This window comes from Lissotriton helveticus, chromosome 5_1, assembly GCF_964261635.1.
Source record: "Lissotriton helveticus chromosome 5_1, aLisHel1.1, whole genome shotgun sequence".
In the NCBI taxonomy this organism is placed as follows: Eukaryota; Metazoa; Chordata; class Amphibia; order Caudata; family Salamandridae; genus Lissotriton; species Lissotriton helveticus.
The window spans coordinates 215,941,185-215,963,188 of NC_136065.1; the positions used below are offsets into that span (position 1 = coordinate 215,941,185).

At 47.4% G+C, this 22,004-nt stretch overlaps 1 protein-coding gene across 1 annotated transcript in view; it reads left to right on the forward strand.

Annotated features, from left to right (window-relative positions):
* The window catches only part of LOC144754341 (ficolin-1-A-like), a 249,397-nt gene that overhangs the window by 36,390 nt on the left and 191,003 nt on the right, over positions 1-22,004 (forward strand). Inside the window, exon 3 of the mRNA XM_078642030.1 lies at positions 3,634-3,687. Coding sequence (XP_078498156.1) covers positions 3,634-3,687 — 54 coding nt within the window. The remainder of the gene's footprint in view (positions 1-3,633; positions 3,688-22,004) is intronic.

A 22,004-nucleotide genomic window follows, 5' to 3' on the forward strand; every position in this document is an offset into this window, starting at 1 on the left:
AAGATAGTCAGTCCACCTTTAGCTCTGCCAGAAGTAGAGGGTAGTGCTGGGGAGAAGGATGTTCTATATCCCTCAATGTGTATCTCGGATGGCGCCCAAGGTTCCTGCAGGCATAGTTTGCAAACATTGTGAACGTAGTCTAATCAGATGTCGTTCACAACCTTTGCACGCAAGCCCGCAACGTTCCAAAATAGTATTTTAACTGATGGAACGACCTTATTGGTTTTAAGATCGGGAACCACTCCCTTCGTTTCTTTTTGATAGCAAGCCTTACTGATAGTTAGGGGGAGTTCTTCTTTGTGACAACACCCTGGTCTGAGTTAACTAGATTTCTGGAAGAACTGGGTTCAGAGGTCATAATATCTGGAAGGAAACCCTTGCAGTGAAGTCAATCCACACTTTCCAATTCGGAGAGTCTATCAAAATAGTTGAAAGTTGGGATGGTATATCTAATACCCGTTCCCTCTTCCAAATCCATATTTGCAAGTTCCCTTCGGCTCATAGATGTTTGGAGAGGGAAAAGTTGAGGGTAGAAAAAACTCAGATCCCTTGTAAGAATCTTGGACTCACCAAACTGAGAGGGCCGATTGCATATATGCTGGACCACCCACCTGTCCCCAAAATTGATGACAATGCAGTCCCCTCGGAGGTCTTTTCTCCTATGTCCGAGCCAAGTTAGCCTTCTTGCGAACAATATTTGCCCTGATGTATCAGGAGGGAGAGGCCTATTCGTGTTCAGCCTATTGTAGTCTTTTATGAAGCAAGTATACTGGGAATAATAGACAGATACAACTAAACAACATAATAAGCATTTCTATCAGGCTGTATAAAATAATCATCCCAACCATGGCCAATTATCTATTTGTCTAAGCCTATCCTTACTGTGTGGGCAAAGGGATATATATTAGTGCACACTGGGATTGGCAACAGACCCCATATCTGGTGTAAGTGTTTAGATGGTCCACCTCTTGGGTGTAAACTCAGTTTACGCAAGGTTGCATGTCAGGCTCTGCTGGTGTTCGTTCCAGGAGTGGTCTCCCTGACAGATTTCTAATGTCTGGCCCAAGGGGACAAGACACAGTTTATGTGATAAGATCTACTGTGATGGAAAGCTGTGCTACCGTGTTATGTCTAAAACATTGTGAGTTGTTGCTGACCAAGCAGGCAGAAAAAGTACACCATGTTTTTATGTAGTCAAGGTAACCTTGGATAAAATGTGCAGACTGAATACCGAGGAAAATCCCTCAATAACAAACAACATAAACAGCATATTCCTAACATAATGTTGTAGGAAGGTAGGATCTGCTTACTATGGTTACCCCCACTTTTTTGCTGGTGTTTCACTGTTTCTCAGCTTTAGTCTGGCTGGGGCCCTGCTATTCAGGACCCCCGCCTAGCTGCTTCCCTTCTAAATTGATTGCATGTACTTTAGGTACACTCCAGATTGGTTACTGGGTTACCCTTCTGAGTCCCTAGTATATGGTATTAAGGGCAGGGGTACCCCAGAGGCCTCCCAGGGGCTGAAGGATGTCATGTATTATGCCACCCCTGCTACCTGGGTAAGGTGGTGCATGCACCCCTTACTAAGATATAGGTTACCTACTTCTACCTTTAATTACTGACACATATAAACCTATAAGTCACACCTATGGCAGGCCTTATCAATCCTGAAGGCAGAGTGCCTCGTTTTGTGAGAGAGGGTGCCCATGCATGAGCAGTAACCCTCTGTAGCTTTCGGAATCTCTTCTCTGAGGATGTTCTGTGATGCAGCCAGACCATATAATCTTAAGTGCATTATAACCTTGCGGTAAAACACTTTGGAATCCTAACTACCCCCCCCACCCCCCGCAAGGCCTGGTGGGGAGAAAAGCTGAGACCTGCAGCCCTCACGAGTTAGGTGGAACCGGAACTCCTGGACACCATGCATATTTGCTAGTGCATCCACTTCTCAAGCTTTTCCAAAGTTGTGCATTGGATTACTAGTAGTCCACACCCCGAACACCATCTGCACCAAAGATTGTGGGCCTACACTCGATGAGTGTTCCGTCAGCCCGCTTCTAGCAATTCTGCTTGAGGCCCCTTCGCGATCCCTGGTCCATCGACTGGTGGGTCCCCACGAAGGTAACTCTTTTTTCCTTTGGGCTTTTCTGATTGCTCCAGACGTACCCTGACTCCCATCAACAGGGTGAGTCCCTTAGACCTTGCTGGTCTGCACCAAAGCCAATCTTTGCTTTCTGCGTGGGTTGCTGTTGCCAAGGCTTGTTGGGTCCCATCGGAATCCGACACCACAGCACTAGACATCTTTCGTGGGACAGCTCGAATCCAGCGTCTGGTTGTCATCGACGCCTTCTGGTCCTCGTGGCTGAAGAGTCAAGCTTCACCTTCTTCACCTGCAAGCATCCATCATCGGTGGGCACCTCTCATCGCCTTCCTGGTCACTGGCTAGTGACCCAGACTCTCTCTACTCTGTTTCAGGTTCTTCACATCCCCGATCCATGCTTGGATCCACCCGGACACTTTCCACTTGGACGACAGCAGCACTTTGTAGCAGCTCTCCATTGAAATGGGCGACGAAACCTGAAACGAAAAGACACCTATGCCCCCTGCTTCCCAGGGTGAGGTAATTCGAATACTCCAGTGCTCCTGTGGGTGTTGACTCTAGAACCTCCTAGTTCTAAAGGGGTTTGCTCCAAGTCCTCTTCTGAGTGTCCTCTTTCTTTAAAGTTCCAACCGCGACTTTCCCCATAGAAGTTAATGGTGATTCGCGGTTGTGTTCAGACACTGCACACGTCCCCGTGGGTCCCCTGTGTCACTACCTTGGGTAGTTCCTGGTGGCCCCAGCGGTTCTAAAGGCTCTAGGGCTTATATCTATTTCAGTCGTGGTTCTTACACCACTTACTTAATATATGGGTTGGTACGCCCCTAGGGCTCAACATATATTGTGCTAATTTACTGTGTGCTAAATACGTTTACCGTATGTACCTTTGCCTCTAGCCTCATAAAGAGACTAGAGGGATGTGTTTAGAATTAATACATATGTTTTATATATATACCTGGTGTGGTTCTCCTTTCATTTGGTCATTCACAAGATTATAGACTGGTAAAACAAGCTGCTTTACATTCCTTCAAGGCTTAGCCTGAAGGCTGCTCTCCACAGCTACCACTAGGATAGCTTTCTATATAGGTTGTCTTTAAACCTACCATCAATAAGGGTCGTTTGGACTGGTGCAAGGTGCCCTCTAGAATAGTGGACAGCATATGCCAGGCCAACTTCTCACAAATGTTACAAAAATAAATGTGTTATATGTGTCTTTGCAAGTAGAAGCAGCCTAAAATCTAATATGCAAAACTAAGGGAGAACCAAAGTGGGACTAGAATGGGAATCAATACAAGAGTAACAGAGAGTGACCAAAATTCTGCCAATTCCGCGGGTGTAATGAAACATTATGTCCACCCCTACTACCGACACAAAAGATCGATTGTGAATAATACACTTGCAGAATAAAATTCCAAACAGCTCTGACAAGTAGGTCATTGAATTACACAGGTTAATGCTACTGCTGCTTGCTCTATGATCTGGAGCATCTCTCCTCTTTCAGTCACAATGTCTTCTCCATGTTCCTTTATATTCAGGCCAAAAAGGAGATTCAGGAAATCCAGGAGCAGTGGGGCCACCAGGAGCAACAGGTAAAGCTGTAAACAGTTTTGTTGTGTATTTATTTTGTGTCTTTGATATTGTGCTCTGTCCCTTGATGCCTCCTTCAGGGCTCTTCTCAGGATGTAAAACACAAACCTTCAACTCACACAGTGCAGAGACAGAATACAGGAGAGTTTAGGGGCCTAACACCCTTTCCAGAACTTCCTGGAGTTAGATTTGAGATGCAATCTCTGCATAAAATTGCTATACATCGCTCACCGTTCAACCAAGACGTTCCACCCTCAAAAGCATCAGATTATTAAAAGATGACCAGATCGTGCTAAGCACAGTGATTGGTTTTGGAAGGGTGATCGCGATGGAATGGAAGTGAGAGGCAACCTTGAGTCGAGTATCGTCAGAGACTGCATATTGATCTGTTTAAATGTACATTTGTTACTTTTGGTGTTTTATTGGGTGCTTGAAGTTTGTTATCTGTTTCTGTGGACTACAGACACATGTGCTCATAAGAACAGAGCAGCTGCTTTGCTTCATAAAATCCTGACCAGCTCTGTTCAGGTGGAGTGGGGAAATGGGGGAAATGACATACATTTCAAATTGTGGACCACATCTCACATCATAGGCACTTTGAAGCAAGACAATAATCATTTGGAGGTTTAAGACTGGTGGCATAGAAGACTTCCAGGCAAACATATTGACAGGGGATATTTTACACTCTGGAATAACTCAATGTATTTTATCGGTCCAGGGCGGCTCTTGGGCACTTTCCCAAATGTGGACGTTTAGAACACAGCTTGTCGTAGTCATAGTTGACAATCTGAGGCTCACCCTCAAATATTTACCGGTGATGCAGCATGCACTAAAGAAACGATCACATAGTCACACGTGCCACTAGCACACACCATTACATTGTCATATTGGACACATATGACAAGACCTCCACAGTCAAAGCTGATAGTGTGGGAAGCAGCGTCAAATAGTCCCAAGGGACTATACAAGCGCAGCCATCTTCTCAAACGTTGGGACAATGAAAATGTTTCTGTCCATTACACAGGACTTCGAGCAGGTGGATCAAAGCCTTGTCACCAAACAGGTGGCGGGGTGGGGGGGGTGGTCGCCAAAATGAACCCCCGACACAGTTGGGTTGTCCACTCAGAAATTCAAATCCTCATTCGAAGTACTATGGACACCCCAACAGTGGCGTAACGAAACTTGAGGGGGCCCCCCTGCAAAACACAGTGAGGGGGCACCCCCCCTGTGGCCTGGCTCACCACCTCCCACTTTCCCCCGACAAAAATAAGCAGTCACCCAAAGCCGTATTTTCAGCACTTATCTGTGCATACTTCGAACAGCAAATATAATTAGAATGCACTTTGTGTTCTAGTGCTGCCATGACTGATATTTAAAGGGAACAAAGACAGAAAAGTCAAATGACAAATTAACACATACCTTTTAATTTATAACCCTATTTAGTGCCAACACGAGGTCTTTCCAGGCTCTTTAAACACATGGCCTGCATTTTTCTTTTGGCAACCCTACTTTATATTCCTTTTCATGAAATGAATTCTCACAATACAGTAGTAAATGTACATTTCAAATGGAAGGAATAGGCAGAGTGGGGGCCCACGGGGAACTGGAACCAGAAAAAAACTAAGCCTCAGTAACCAGTTTACAAAGGTATGTTGACAGGGCAATACAGTACAAACTTGGTATTCACACAGACTGGGTTGAAGGTAGCAGAACATACCGACGCCTCAATATGGATACCTTCACAAGGATAATATACACCGGCAAAACCATCAAGCCATAGTATTACAGTTTAGGAATGGAATCCCCACTTGAGAGCCTGCCCAGGATGAATCACAACCATACACTGTTATCTGCACAAAGCGCAGAGAAGCCAAGTAGGTAGCGAATGTTGTGCTATAAAATACCCAGTAACATAAAACAAAACAACAATCGTAAAATAACAGTATTTAAACAGATTATGTTGGGTGCCTAACGTACAACAGATAATTTCCAAAGACCTCCCAGTATCTACAGTGGAGAAATTCAGGGATATGGTCAGCATCACCCCCGGTACCCATAACTACCAATACACCTCAACTTAATCTCAGAAGGTAGCAAGCGTATAAGTCTACCTCCCAACCATACATTCCCTGATCTTTCTGTAGAATACAGGGGCCAGTCGTCACCATTTTGGTTAGGGATTGGTTTGGCAAAGCAGATATGCTTGTTTACTACTGGAACTCAAACTACTCAGCATGAATTAACCTAAGGCTTCAATTGCTGTATGTTTTAGCATTTACTCAAGGTGAGGAGTGAGGACATGACTGATGAGCCCTATTACACGTTTGAGAAGTCGAGTGGTAATTGGGTTTGTATAGAGCATCATACCCTTGATGAGACAACAAAGTGCATTAATGGATGGTAGCATGCTACACGAGGAGGTAGTGCTTGATTTTAAGTGTTAAGTTACAAGGTGACCTGCTTGGGATGCATTTTGGTGTTGTATATGATTGACCAAAGAGATGCTGTTATGAGTAAAATGATGGTCCGCCCTTGCCGAATGTGAAGAGGGGCCAACGAATCTTCCATATTTGTCAAATATTCATTGGCTTGTCGCGCAATGGGGCCTCTTTGAAGGGTTTGGGGCCACTAAAGGGTTGCCCCCGTCCCTCCCATGCCACAGGAGTTGACAGGGTCTGTTGGACGCCCCTTGTTCTGATCAGTGGCATAACGCAAAATGATTGTGCCCCCTGCAAAATGTGATGAGGGGTAACCATGTCTCCCATATTTCATGGATAGTCATTGGCCTTGGTCTGAATGGGGGCCCCTGAAGGGTTGGGGGACCCCTGTGCCACAGGAGCTGTAGGCGTCTGCATTACGCTCCTGGCTCTTATACTTTCTTGTAGTCTTAAGTTTCTGCTGAAATGTATCAAGATCTCCTAAAATGGAATGCAATTTATCTTCACATTAGGGTCAGGGTCACTGGAATTATGCGGCAGGGGAGCACCAAACTATGTGGCAAGAAAATGAAAATTTTGCAGCATAACAGAGCACATTTATTTATAGTATAGCTTTATTATTTTTTAACATTTACTCGTGGCAATACTGTCTGGCCAAAAAATGTCACCTCATTAGTCCCAGTTTAACAACTAAATAATGAAATAAGCAACTGCGAGAGGACCAGTACACCTTTTGGAAGTGTCTTCTACTATTCGTGACCATGTCACCACGTTTTTAGTAACTTTTGATCCGTTTAAACTAGAAACAATTTATTTTATGAAAATCTGCAGATTATGGATTATATATTGCGAATCATTAACTATGGGAAAATGGCTGCAGCCACAAAATTGCATAATTTCAGTGGCCCAGGCTAATGTACACAAACCACTAAAAAAAACTTTGAACATACTCTTTTAACCTCACACACCCAAAATCCACCAACACACAATCTATTGATAGCCTTTGCAGCAAGCGCCAATGGAAGGCCAGTTTGAGAATACACTTTCAATGCCTCGGAAGTTATGGTTGGCGCAACACAAATTCGAAGAACATATTCTAAAACTGGATAAAAGAGACATTTCATCCCAGAGTCATGACACAGGCAGAAGAATCACGTAAGCAACTTTTTAATGTAACAATGGGTGCGGCCGGTAAGTATTTATGTAACTACTGCTCCTACCTTGATCCAGATAAGAATCTCTCGTTGGAGGTTTACCAGAGGGTTATGTTACTTGTCGGTGTCGGTGGTACTTGCTTACTGCAGTCGATGCTTGTTAATTAATGTTATGTGCCGGTGCGTACGCCCCACTCAGTGTCAAGAGTTATACAGCATAGGGACATTTATCAAAAGGGGCAAGGCAAAGATTTTAGGCAGTCAATCACTTAATTCTCTCACATGACCTGGCCCCCGGCAGATTTCTCAAGCATCAGGCCAGGGCTGTTGCTAGAGAATGAGCAAGCAGCAAACTGGTGGTGCATCGTCTCACTCTGGAGCTGACTCAGGATCAGGGATACACAAACCCACAGCTATTAATAGGCTTATCTGATTAAAAATTGCAGGCTTACGCTCTCCAAAACTGCAACAATCTTCACGGTGTAAACACCCAACAGTAGGAAGAGGAGATGGCACGACCGGTACAAGCCAAGTCAGAGGGGATTGAGGCACGACCGGGGGCGCGCGCGGGACACGAGCGCGCGCAGTTGAACTTGGCACAATTTAATTCATGAATAAGAGCCTCTGAGGCCCGTGCGTACCATTTAATTTTTTACGAGGCCTGGGCCTGTTGCTGAGTGAGCCTGAGTGAGCCGGGGGGCCCCTGGAGCTCCAGGCCCCCCCCCCCCCGCAACTCGGGGGCGGCGGGGGCCTGTGTTACGCCCCTGCACCCCAGAGTCCAGATTATGGGGAGATTGTGGCCCAAAGAGGTTGCCCCAGTGGCGTAACGAAACTTGAGGGGCCCCCCTGCAAAACACAATGAGGGGGCCCGGCTCACCACCTCCCACTTTCCCCCGACAAAAATAGGCAGTCACCTAAAGCCGTATTTTCAGCACTTATATGTGCATACTTCGAACAGCAAATATAAATTGAACGCACTTTGTGTTCTAGTGCTGCCTGAATGATGGGACCCATGACTGATAATTAAAGGGAACAAAGACAGAAAAGTCAAATGACAAATAAATACATTCTTTTTCATTTATAACCCTATTTAGTGCCAAAACGAGGTCTTTACAGGCTCTTTAAACACATGGCCTGCTTTTTTCTTTTGGCAACCCTACTTTATATTCCTTTTCATGAAATGCATTCTCACAATACAGTAGTAAATGTACATTTCAAATGGAAGGAATAGGCAGAGTGGGGGCCCAGGGGGAACTGGAACCAGAAAAAAACTAAGCCTCAGTAACCAGTTTACAAAGGTATGTTGACTGGGCAATACAGTACAAACTTGGTATTCACACAGACTGGGTTGAAGGTAGCAGAACATACCCACGCCTCAATATGGATACCTGCACAAGGATAATATACACCGGCAAAACCATCAAGCCATAGTATTACAGTTTAGGAATGGAATCCCCACTTGAGAGCCTGCCCAGGATGAATCACAACCATACACTGTTATCTGCACAACGTTCAAAGAAGCCACGTAGGTAGTAAATGTTGTGCTATAAAATACCCAGTAAAATAAAACAAAACAACAATCGTAAAATAACAGTATTTAAATAAATTATGTTGGGTGCCTAACGTAAAACAGATAATTTCCAAAGACCTCTCAGTATCTACAGTGAAGAAATACAGGGATATGGTCAGCATCTCCCCCGGTCCCCATAACTACCAATACACCTCAACTTAATCTCAGAAGGTAGCAAGAGTATAAGTCTACCTCCCAACCATACATTCCCTGATCTTTCTGTAGAAACAGGGGCCAGTCGTCACCATTTTGGTTAGGGATTGGTTTGGCAAAGCAGATATGCTTGTTTACTACTGGAACTCCAACTACTAAGCATGAATTAACTTCAGGCTTCTATTGAGGTATGTTTAAGCATTTACTCAAGGTGAGGAGTGAGGACATGACTGATGAGCCCTATTACACGTTTGAGAAATTGAGTGGTAATTGGGTTTGTATAGAGCATCATACCCTTGATGAGACAACAAAGTGCATTAATGGATGGCAGCATGCTACACGAGGAGGTAGTGCTTGATTTTAAGTGTTAAGTTACAAGGTGACCTGCTTGGGATGCATTTTGGTGTTGTATACGATTGACCAAAGAGATGCTGTTATCAGTGACCCAGCATAAAATGATGGTCCGCCCCTGCGGAATGTGAAGAGGGGTCAAGGAGTCTTCCGTATTTGACAAATATTCATTGGCTTGTCGCGCAATGGGGCCTCTTTGAAGGGTTTGGGGCCACTAAAGGGTTGCCCCCATCCCTCCCATGCCACAGGAGTTGACAGGGTCAGTTTGACGCCCCTTGTTCTGATCAGTGGCATAACGCAAAATGATTGTGCCCCCTGCAAAATGTGATGAGGGGTAACCATGTCTCCCATATTTCATGGATAGTCATTGGCCTTGGTCTGAATGGGGGCCCCTGAAGGGTTGGGGGACCCCTGTGCCACAGGAGCTGTAGGCGTCTGCGTTACGCTCCTGGCTCTTATACTTTCTTGTAGTCTTAAGTTTCTGCTGAAATGTATCAAGATCTCCTAAAATGGAATGCAATTTATCTTCACATTAAAGTCGGGGTCACTGGAATTATGCGGCAGGGGAGCACCAAACTATGTGGCAAAAAAATGAAAAATTTGCAGCATAACAGAGCACATTTATTTATATTATAGCTTTATTATTTTGTAACATTTACTCGTGGCAATACTGTCAGGCCAAAAAATTTCACGTCATTAGTCCCAGCTTAACAACTAAATAATGAAATAAGCAGCTGCAAGAGGACCAGTAAACCTTTTGGAAGTGTCTTCTACTATTCGTGACCATGTCACCACTTTTTTAGTAACTTTTGATCCGTTTGAACTAGAAACAATTTATTTTATGAAAATCTGCAGATTATGGATTATATATTGCAAATCATTAACTATGTGAAAATGGCTGCAGCCACAAAATTGCATAATTTCAGTGGCCCAGGTTATTGTACACAAACCACTAAATAAAACTTTGAACATACTCTTTTAACCTCACACAACCAAAATCCACCAACACACAACCAATTGATAGCCTTTGCAGCGAGCACCAATGGAAGGCCAGTTTGAGAATACACTTTCAATGCCCCGGAACTTATGGTTGGCGCAACACAAATTCGAAGAACATATTCTAAAACTGGATAAAAGAGACATTTCATCCCAGATGCATGACACAGGCAGAAGAACCACGTAAGCAACTTTTTAATGTAACAATGGGTGCGGACGGTAAGTATTTATGTAACTACTGCTCCTGCCTTGATCCAGGAAAAGAATCTCTCGTTGGAGGTTTACCAGAGGGTTATGTTACTTGTCGGTGTCAGTGGTACTTGCTTACTACGGTCGATGCTTGTTAATTAATGTTATCTGCAGGTGCGTACGCCCCACTCAGTGTCAAGAGTTATCCAAAATAGACACATTTATCAAAAGGGGCGAGGCAAAGATTTTAGGCAGTCAATCGCTTAATTCTCTCACAAGACCTGGCCCCCAGCAGATTTCTCGAGCATCAGGCCAGGGCTGTTGCTAGAGAATGAGCAAGCAGCAAACTGGCGGTGCATTGTCTCACTCTGGAGCTGACTCAGGAGCAGGGATACACAAACCCACAGCTATTAATAGGCTTATCTGATTAAAAATTGCGGGCTTCCGCTCTCCAAAACTGCAGCAATCTTCACGGTGCAAACACCCAACAGTAGGAAGAGGAGATGGCACGACCGGTACAAGCCAAGTCAGTGGGGACTGAGGCCCGGCCGGGGGCGCGCGCGGGGCCGGGCGTGCTCAGTTGAACTTGCCACAATTTAATTCATGAAGAAGAGCCTCTGAGGCCCGTGCGTACCATTTAATTTTTTACTAGGCCTGGGCATGTTGCTGAGTGAGCCTGAGTGAGCCGAGGGGCCCCTGGAGTGCCAGGGCCACACCGGAACACGGGGGCTGCGGGGGCCTGTGTTACGCCCCTGCACGTAAGCAACTTTTTAATGTAACAATGGTTGCGGTCGGTAAGTATTTATGTAACAACTGCTCCTTGTAAAGGTGGGCCTTCTTGCACAAACGACAGGACACTTGTTGGACTGACTTGTAAATTTATTTAACTGATTATCACTAAAGAGCGCCGAGCCGGCAACCTCCGTGCTCCGACACTCGCGCCGTTATGCTTAGGCTGCACGCGCATCTACAAGATGGCCGCCGGCACGTCGCGTCATGACGCGACGTGCATACACTAGAGCGCAACACTACATATCTCCCTTTTTTCCCAACAATGGAAATTTCAACTTACAGTCCGCTGCTCATATCAAAGTCTTTGAACCTGGCCGGTCTCATCACCGTTCTTCCCCTTCGGGTCACTCTTGCCGGAGTAGCCATGGGTTCTCTCTCAGGAGTCTCTGTGCTACCTCCTCCATTGTTCATCGCCAACTGGCTCTCCACCTGTCTCTCCGTGTCCATCTCCTGCTCCACTCTTGGGCTATCTCCGTCGCCTTGCTCCTCACTGACTTCTCCACTTCCCATGTCCATCTTCTCGTTGATTTGTTCATTTCCTGTCTCCGACTCAACCACCATTTCCAGGTCCTGACTCCCGTGGCTCCACTGCAGCACCTTGTTGCATCTCGCCATGCGGTCCTGAGACCACACATTCCCATCACTCAACAAGGCCGCTCTGTCATATACCTTCTTCACTTGCAAGGGTTTGCTATACTTGCTCTCCCCCTTTCTTTGCATCGTCGCCAACTTAACTCGTACCCTTTCACCTTCCTTTAGTCCGGTGTCCTTCACATTTCTTCGTCCATTGTAGTACTTGACATATACCGCTTGCGCCCTCTCTAAGTTCGCTTGAACCACTGCCGGGGACCATTTACTCATTATGGTTTTCTCCTTCCACACCCGATTGTCCTTTGTGAAGTGATCACGCCCTCTAAGGATTTGGAACGGACTATATCCAGTCCCCGTGGGGGTGATTCTGTACGCCCATACCATCTGCCATATCTCCTTCTCCCAGTCCTTGTTCTGGGATATTGCCGCTTGCACTGATCCCATCACCACTCGGTTAAACCGCTCCACTAGTCCGTTTCCTTCCGGGTGATAGATCGACGTGTGCTTGGAGTGGATACCATTTCTCTCCATGAAGTTGGTCCACTTGTCTGAGGTAAATTGGGGGCCGTTATCACTCAGGATGGATTTTGGAATGCCCTCTCTCACGAAAGTGTCGCTCAGAAACTTTAAGATGGTCTCTGTGTCCATTACCTCCTCCACCTTCATTTCAGGCCATTTAGAATATCTGTCAATGAGGACACACACGTATTTTTGGATTCCTTGTCCATCCAGGATCGGGCCCAAAATGTCTATGGACAACTCCTCCCATGGGTTCTGTGGGGGGTCAAATCTCCCTAGTGCCGGGCGTAAAGGATTAAGAGTTTTGTCTGCTCCTTGGCACTGTGGGCACTCTCTGACATGACGTTCTGCCCGTAAGTCCATGCCTGGCCACCAGTACCCTTCTTTAGTTCTCAGTTTCATCTTGCATATCCCTAAGTGGCCTTCGTGGAGTAAAGCCACTAGTCTGGGGATTAGGCCAGCCGGGGGGATAACCTTGTCTCCCCGGAACACAAACACTCCCTGATCGTCCATTGACAAATCTTCTCTAACCTCATAGTACGTCCTCATTGTGTCGCTGATATGTTTCTTCTCCGGCCACCCCTGTACTATGAATTTCTTCACTTCTTGTATTGTTTGGTCTTCACTGTAGGCTTCCTTCCACTCTTGGTTGCTGATGACTTCTTCCTGGTCATCTGTCAGGGCCACCATCTCTTCCCCTCCTGTCGATTCTTCTTCTCCAATTTCCATGGCCGCTGCCCTGCTTAGATAGTCCGCGACTTTGTTCCGACTGCCCGGAATATACTCCACATCATATCTAAATTCTAGTATCTTCAATGTAATTTTTGAGATCCTGGGGGTGGAACTCTCATGCCCACTCGAGGTGAGTGCCTTCACCAAGGGTTTATGATCTGTCCTTAGCTGGAATCTTGTACCCCGCAGGAATTGTCTGAACCTGGTCATTCCCCATACTACTGCGAGCATCTCTTTTCGATGACACTGTATTTATTTTCCGTGTCATTCAGGGTGCGAGAAGCAAAGCTTAGTGTGTCCATCACTCCTTGTCCCCGGTCTTGCATTAACACTGCGCCCAAGCCCTTGTCGCTGGCGTCCGTCGTGAGCACTGTCCTTCCATGGGGGTCATATCCTTGCAGGGGTATTGCTTTCACCACACCTTCTTTTATCCCCTCAAACTCCTTTTGCGCTTCTTCCGTCCAGCAAAACACTGAGCTCTCTCTCGTTAACTTTCTCAGGTGGTGGGTTTTTGTTGCGAAATGCTGCACGAATTTACTATAGTATTCGGCCATTCCTAAGAAGGACCTGACCTCCTCCTTGCTGGTGGGTGGTGGTGCATCGCTGATCGCCTTTACATTTTCCGCTTTGGGGGTGATCCCTTGTACCCCGATTTCGTGCCCTAGGTAGGTCACCGATTCCATGCCCAGGCGGCACTTTTCCCACTCCGGTGTGAGGCCCTTGCCTTCTAATACTCCCAACACCTGGGTCAGCTTGGCATCGTGGACTAGCCTGTCGCGGCCCATCACAAGGATGTCATCCTAGAAATACTGGATGCCATTCATGTCCTTAAACAGTTGGTGCATTAACTTCTGGAACACCGCTGCTGCCGATGCCAGACCAAACGGCATGCGGCGAAATTGGTAGCACCCGAAGGGGGTGATGAACGAAGTTAACTTCCTGCTCTCCGGGTGCAATGCGATTTGATGGTACGCGGAGGTTAGGTCGATGGTGGAGTACCATTTAATCCCTCTTGTCTTGGCTAGCATCTCCTCAATCCTTGGTAGGGGAAACTTTTCTACCACAATGTTCTTGTTTAATTCACGTAGGTCCACGCACAGCCTGACCTTACCACTGGGTTTCATGACTACCACCAATGGTGCCAGCCACTCTTCGCACGTGATCGGTTCGATGATTCCCTTTTTCTCCAATTTTTGCAACTCTTCTTGTACTGCCTCTATTAATGCGAGAGGTACGTTTCTCACCTTGTGAGCCACCGGTATGGCGCCTTCTTTGAGAACGATTTTGTCTGCAAATTTCTCAAGTTTCCCCAATGTGCCTCCACACACTTTGGGGTACTCCATCTTCCATTTGTCCAGGTTGGGCCATTCTTCCAGCTCCGTGAGGAGGATCTGTTCTTTTCCTCCTGGGTCTAGCTTGATGCCCAGGTCCCCTTGGTCTAGCCAGCCTAACACCGATGGTCCTTTTTTAGAAATGTACAGCTTGCAGTAGGCGCAGCGCCCTCTGAACTCAAACCTTAGCGGTCGGAATCCTAACATGGGTATGTGGTCTCCGTTGTATGTAACCGGCCGTATGTCTAATTTCTCCAAGTCCGGACCCAAATGTGGGCTGAAGGTTTCGTTCCATACCGTTCTCTGTACAATGGTGTAGGGTGATCCAGTGTCCGCCACTATGTTTATCAGTACTCCTCCAATCGTCATATCCAGTACTGGCTTGGTCGACCTTTTGTTGTCCACACTCAGTACCTGGTCGTAGATGCAGAGTACTGTGTACTCATCTCCATGGTCACTCCCTTCCTTGTCCTCTTGTTCATGATCAATATATTTAACCATAGTTCTGGCTGACTTCCTGCGGCATACTTTCTCATAGTGCCCTATGATTCCACAAAACATTCATTTGGCGCGAAACGCCGGGCACTTCCTGTCATGGGCCTCATGTGCCCAACTTCCGCATCTGAAGTAGGCCTTTTTGTTGTTCCGGGTTTGCTTTCCCGGCGGCCCTGGATTTCCTTGCCACCTGTTTGGTCCCTTCGATGTGGGCCCCTTGCTCCTGTTATCTCTGCGGGGTTCTTCGTCTTCAATTCTGCTCACCACAGGCGTTGTTGTGGCCTCTCTTTTTGCCGCCTCTGCACACTTTCGCGCCATCTCCGCCCTCTTGACGATTACCATCACTTCCTGTAACGAGGCGTCGCCACTGGCCCACAGCTTGTCTTGCACTGCCGTGCTCGTGGTGTGCATTACAATTTGATCCTTTATAAATTCGTCTTGGAAAGTATCATACCTGCATGTGGAGGCTAATTTCTTTAACGCCGCCACGTACTCCTCCACCGATTCTCCCGGTCGTTGCTTTCTTTGCTGGAAGTTATACCTGTCAATCGAGACACACACCGCCGGTTTGTAGTGTTCGTTCAATTCCTCTATAGCATGGGCGTATACATCGTCATCTGTACTCCTCCGTTATTTTGGTACTAGTGTCTTGAAGATCCTGAGCCCTTCCGGGCCTGGATTGTGCAACAATATTCGTCTCTTCCTTTTGCTAGAGAACTTTTCTTCATTTTCATCTTCTAGCACTTCAATGAAGTTGTCGATGTAGTCTCGCCAATCTTCCCACCTCATCAGTGGTTCTCCTGGCTTGGGCAGAAATTGGACAGGGGCCGTTGCAGACGCTGCTTGGGCACACATTCTTTCGCGCTTTACCGTGGGCGGGGTACCACTGTGACTTCTGGGACTGCCCGGTGCACTGTCTTCTTCTATCTTCTCTGTTTTCGGTAGGGGGGCCTCTGTGTCTGCCCCTTCGCTTTTCCCTTTGGTCGCCAGTGCTCCTGCCCACGGTCGTGCTGTGTAGTGGGGTGCCCTGGGTGGTCTTCCCGGTGTGCACACTGTGTCCTTTCCCTTGTGATCAGTTCTCGCTCTTTTCACGTCCAGTCAGCTCTGCCGCGCTCTCTGGTGATTGCTGGTTTGTGTGGTGTTACTTGCAGGACCTCTGTGATAGCTAGGGTATCTGGGTGTCAGTCATGGTCCTTTTTTTCCTCTTTTTTTTTTTTTTTCTGTGTGCCTTCTAGGTGCAAAATCCCGACCTCGTCGCCATTGTAAAGGTGGGCCTTCTTGCACAAATGACAGGACACTTGTTGGACTGACTTGTAAATTTATTTAACTGATTATCACTTAAGAGCGCCGAGCCGGCAACCTCCGTGCTCCGACACTCGCGCCGTTATGCTTAGGCTGCGCGCGCATCTACAAGATGGCCGCCGGCACGTCGCGTCATGACGCGACGTGCATACACTAGAGCGCAACACTACACTCCTGCCTTAATTCATGAAGAAGAGCCTCTGAGGCCCGTGCGTACCATTTAAGTTTTTTACGAGGCCTGCGCATGTTGCTGAGTGACCCTGAGTGAGCCGAGGGGCCCCTGGAGCGCCAGGGTCCCCCCGCAACGGGGGGGCTGCGGGGGCCTGTGTTACGCCCCTGCACGTAAGCAACTTTTTAATGTAATAATGGGTGCGGCCTCTAAGTATTTATGTAACTACTGCTCCTGCCTTGATCCAGGAAAGAATCTCTTGATGGAGGTTTACCAGAGGGTTATGTTACTTGTCGGTGTCAGTGGTACTTGCTTACTACGGTCGATGCTTGGTAATTAATGTTATGTGCAGGTGCGTACGCCCCACTCAGTGTCAAGAGTTATACAAAATAGAGACATTTATCAAAAGGAGCAAGGCAAAGATTTTAGGCAGTCAATCGCTTAATTCTCTCACATGACCTGGCCCCCTGCAGATTTCTCAAGCATCAGGCCAGGGCTGTTGCTAGAGAATGAGCAAGCAGCAAACTGGCCGTGCATCATCTCACTCTGGAGCTGACTCAGGAGCAGGGATACACAAACCCACAGCTATTAATAGGCCAAGTCAGAGGGGACTGAGTCCCGGCCGGGGGCGCACGTGGGGCCTGAGCGTGCGCAGTTGAACTTGGCACAATTTAATTCATGAAGAAGAGCCTCTGAGGCCCGTGCGTACCATTTAATTTTTTACAAGGCCAGGGCATGTTGCTGAGTTAGCCTGAGTGAGCCGAGGGACCCTGGGGCACCAGGGCCCCCCTGCAATGCGGGGGCTGCGGGGGCCTGTGTTACGCCTCTGAGTCCTGGGCCTTTTTGTGGAGTTTCGTGATAAGGGTCCAATGGGAGATTGTATCGAAGGTGGCCGAGAAATCCAGCAGGATGAAGGCTACGGTTATGTCTTCAGTGGCAGCAAGGAGTGCGGTCTCGGTGCTGTGGTTGGTTCGGAAGCCAGATTGAGAGATGTCAAGGATGTGGTTCACTTTGAGGAATTCGGAAAGTTGACCGTTGATGGCCTTCTCGATGACTTTGGCTGCGAAGGGGAACACGGAGATGGGTCTGAAGTTTTTGAAGTCTGCCCGGTCAGCAAATTGTTTCTTCAGCAGAGGGTTGATCTCAGCATGTTTCCAGTCGTTGGGGAAGGTGGCGGTCTTAATGGAGCAGTTGATGGTGCGACGGAGTTTGGGGGCAATGGTGGTGGCTGCTCTATGAAAGGTGTGGAGCAGGCATGGGTCCGGGGGGTCTGGCTCCAGAGTGGATGCTCCTAATGGTCTTGAGAGTATCATCTGTGTAGGATCTGTTGGGGTGCAGTGTGGTTGGGTGCGGTGGTGTCCGGGTTGATGGGAGGGTCTTGGGTGTCGAAGTTGTCGTAGATCTGCCTGATGATGTGGTGGAGGAAGGCATCTAGTTTGTCACATAGGTCTTGGGAAGGTGGGACGTCTGTGGTCTTGCTGTTTGGCCTGGCAAGCTCCTTAGCAATGGCGAAGAGTTCTTTACTGTTGTGCGCATTGCCATTGATTCTGTCCTGGAGGGCCGTTTTCTTTATGGTTTAAGAGGAGGTGGTGTGCAGTGATTGCGGCTTTAAAGGTTTTATTTTATTTATTTATTTATAAAGTTTTATATAGCTCGAACTTGATCCTGAAGGATAGCAGAGTGCTTTACAATTTGAAGGAAAGGAAGGTAACAGTTCAGTACATGAGTTAAATGGCGAGTCTACATAGGCATTGAATCAAATAGGGCTCACATAACAGACCGTTTACAAACCTTGTGTAAGCGAAGAATGGGCTAGTCGATGAAACATAATGACATAAGGGGAGCAAATACAATAATAATATACAAGATTAACAACAAATTCTGGAGTATGTCCGATGCAATTAGAGCGGACAGTTGCACATCTTATTAAGGTAAGAACTTATTCATGAGGAATCTTTTTACTTCCAGTTTGAAAGCAACCTTGGAAGAGATTCTATGAATTTCCAGTGGAAGAGAGTTCCACATTTTTGGTGCAGAGCCAGAGAAGGCTCGTTGACATCTTCTCTTTTTGCAGAAGATCTGAGGTTTCAAGAGGAGAGAATTAGCACTCCTAGACGGTCTACCCCCTCCGGATTGTTCTAGCTTTTGCACTAGGTGGGTGGGGGTTCTGAAGTTTAGGGTTTTGTGTGATAGGCAGGCAATCTTTAGTTAAATTCTGGCTTTGTAGGGCAGCCAGTTTCGATACACTTTTGAAACAATATTGACGCGTGTAGAGTGGAATGCACAACGAGGGACCCCGAACAAGTGGGTTCAAAGCTTAGAGCAGCAATAGAGTCCGAATCCGATGGCTGAAAAAAACAATCCAACACTGAAGTCGATGCCCAAGCACACTATCACCGAAAGGAGGAGTCACTCACCTTGTGACTGGAAAGACCCCCTCAAAGTCTGCAAGTACGTCTGGACTCATGGAGGGAGGGAGTGAACCAGCTGGTTTTCTTGGAGTGTTGCTTTCCGGGTGCCTTCTTGAGGGGTGCCAGAGTTTCGGAGCAGTTGGAGATCCATCTGTGGAGGTTGTGTGCTGTGGTATTGGTATTGGTGGCTGTTGGCAGTGAGGTAGGGCTGTGGGAGGTAGTGAGCTGTTCTTTGGTGACCTTGTTCCAGCAACGTCTGGGGGGCAAGTAAGGGTGATGATGTATGGTGGGTTTGGTGAAAGCAAAGTGCACGCAGTGGTGGTAAGTTCAGAGGAGTTTGGTGGTGTGACTGTAGGTGAAGTATCCATCGGCGGAGAAGATGGGGTCGAGTATGTGTCCTACAGCATGGGTTGAAGCGGTCACTCGGTGCTTGAGTCTTACACTGGTGAGGTTCTCCAGAAGGGATTCAGTGTTCTGGTCATTGGGTTGTCCAGGTGAAAGTTGAGGTCCCCGAGTAGAATGTAATCAGTAGATGCAAGAGTCTAGGGGCGATGACGTCAATGATGGCTTTGGTGAAGGGCGGGCGGCGGCCAGGTTGTCTGTAGACAAGGGTGCCGCTGAGGGTGGTTTTGGGGTTGGTCCGGATCTGAAAGAGGACGTGTTCCATTGTTGGGTGATTTTGTGGACGATGTCAATGCTCCTCCTAGTCGGTTAGCGTTGTCCTTGCGAATGATCTCATTTATCATTCCAGGCTGGCGATGGCGATGTCTGGGTCAGAGCTGAAGATTGTCCAGGTTTACGTAAGGAAGGCGATTTTGGGAGGGACGGAGTAGAGGAGGTCCCACGTTTCTGTGGCATGTTTGTGGAGTGAGCGCGTGTTGAGGCGAATGCAGCGGAGTCAGTCGGGTCCACTGTTGCTCGGTTGGGCAGCAGGAGAAGCTAGAGTGAAGAGGTAGGACAGGGTGCAGCTGCAGTGTTGGCAGGAGAAGGGTTCTTGGGTGTCCTTCGGCAAAGCAAAGTATCAGGCGGCATGGCGTCCAGAGGTGAGGGTGAGGAGGGTGCTGGCGTCGTATTGGTGAAAGGTCCGAGGACCAGGGTCTGTGGCACTGGGTTTGGTCCAGGCACAAATCATTTTCTAAATGCCAAGTGGCCATTTAGGAAAGGCAATTACCATCAAATTCAATCAAATGGTAACCAGGTGCAAATTACGAAAGGCACCCAAAATGTAGTTTTTGTAGTGCCATGGAGCACGCACTCATTCCAAGGGCATTGAAGCACTTTACATCGACCACTTTCTTTTTGTTTAGATTTTTGGGTGGCCTTAGCTCGAACTTGATACCGAAGGATAGCAGAGTGCTTTACAATTTGAAGGAAAGGAAGGTAACAGCTCAGTACATGAGTCAAAGGGGAATCTACATAGGCATTGAATCAAATAGGGCTCACATAACAGACCGTTTACAAACCTTGTGTAAGCGAAGAATGGGCTAGTCGATGAAACATAATGACATAAGGGGAGCAAATACAATAATAATATACAAGATTAACAACAAATTCTGGAGTATGTCCGATGCGATTAGAGCGGACAGTTGCACATCTTATTAAGGTAAGAACTTATTCATGAGGAATCTTTTTACTTCCAGTTTGAAAGCAACTTTGGAAGAGCTTCTATGAATTTCCAGTGGAAGAGAGTCTACATTTTTGGTGCAGAGCCAGAGAAGGCTCATTGACATCTTCTCTTTTTGCAGAAGATCTGAGGTTTCAAGAGGAGGGAATTAGCACTTCTAGATGGTCCTACCCCTCCGGATTGTTCTAGCATTTGCACTAGGTAGGTGGGGATTTTGAAGTTTAGGGTTTTATGCGATAGGCAGGCAATCTTTAGTTAAATTCTGGCTTTGTAGGGCAGCCAGTTTAGATGCACTTTTGAAACAATATTGACGCGTGTAGAGTGGAATGCACACCGAGGGACCCCGAAGAAGCGGTTTCAAAGCTTAGAGCAGCAATACAGTCTGAATCCGATGGCTGAAAAAAACAATCCAACACTGAAGTCGATGCCCAAGCACACTATCACCAAAAGGAGGAGTCACTCACCTTGTGACTGGAAAGACCCCCTCAAAGTCTGCAGGTACGTCTGGACTCATGGAGGGAGGGAGTGAACCAGCTGGTTTTCTTGGAGTGTTGCTTTCTGGGTACCTTCTTGAGGGGTGCCAGAGTTTCGGAGCAGTTGGAGATCCATCTGTGGAGGTTGTGTGCTGTGGTATTGGTATTGGTGGCTGTTGGCAGTGAGGTAGGGCTGTGGGAGGTAGTGAGCTGTTCTTTGGTGACCTTGTTCCAGCAACGTCTGGGGGGGTAGTAAGGGTGATGATGTATGGTGGGTTTGGTGAAAGCAAAGTGCACGCAGTGGTGGTAAGTCCAGAGGAGTTCGGTGGTGTGACTGTAGGTGAAGTATCCATCGGCGGAGAAGATGGGGTCGAGTATGTGTCCTACAGCATGGGTTGAAGCGGTCACTAGGTGCGTGAGTCTTACACTGGTGAGGTTCTCCAGAAGGGATTCAGTGTTCTGGTCATTGGGTTGTCCAGGTGAAAGTTGAGGTCCCCGAGTAGAATGTAATCAGTAGATGCAAGAGTCTAGGGGCGATGACGTCAATGATGGCTTTGGTGAAGGGCGGGCGGCGGCCAGGTTGTCTGTAGACAAGGGTGCCGCTGAGGGTGGTTTTGGGGTTGGTCCGGATCTGAAAGAGGAAGTGTTCCATTGTTGGGTGATTTTGTGGACGATGTCAATGCTCCTCCTGGTCGGTTGGCGTTGTCCTTGCGAATGGTCTCATTTTCATTCCAGGCTGGCGATGGCGATGTCTGGGCCAGAGCTGAAGATTGTCCAGGTTTACGCAAGGAAGGCGATTTTGGGAGGGACAGAGTTGAGGAGGTCCCACATTTCTGTGGCATGTTTGTGGAGTGAGCGCATGTTGAAGAGAATGCAGCGGAGTCAGTCGAGTCCGCTGTTGCTCGGTTGGGCAGCAGGAGAAGCTAGAGTGAAGAAGTAGGACAGGGTGCAGCTGCAGTGTTGGCAGGAGAAGGGTTCTTGGGTGTCCTTCGGCAAAGCAAGGTATCAGGCGGCATGGCGTCCAGAGGT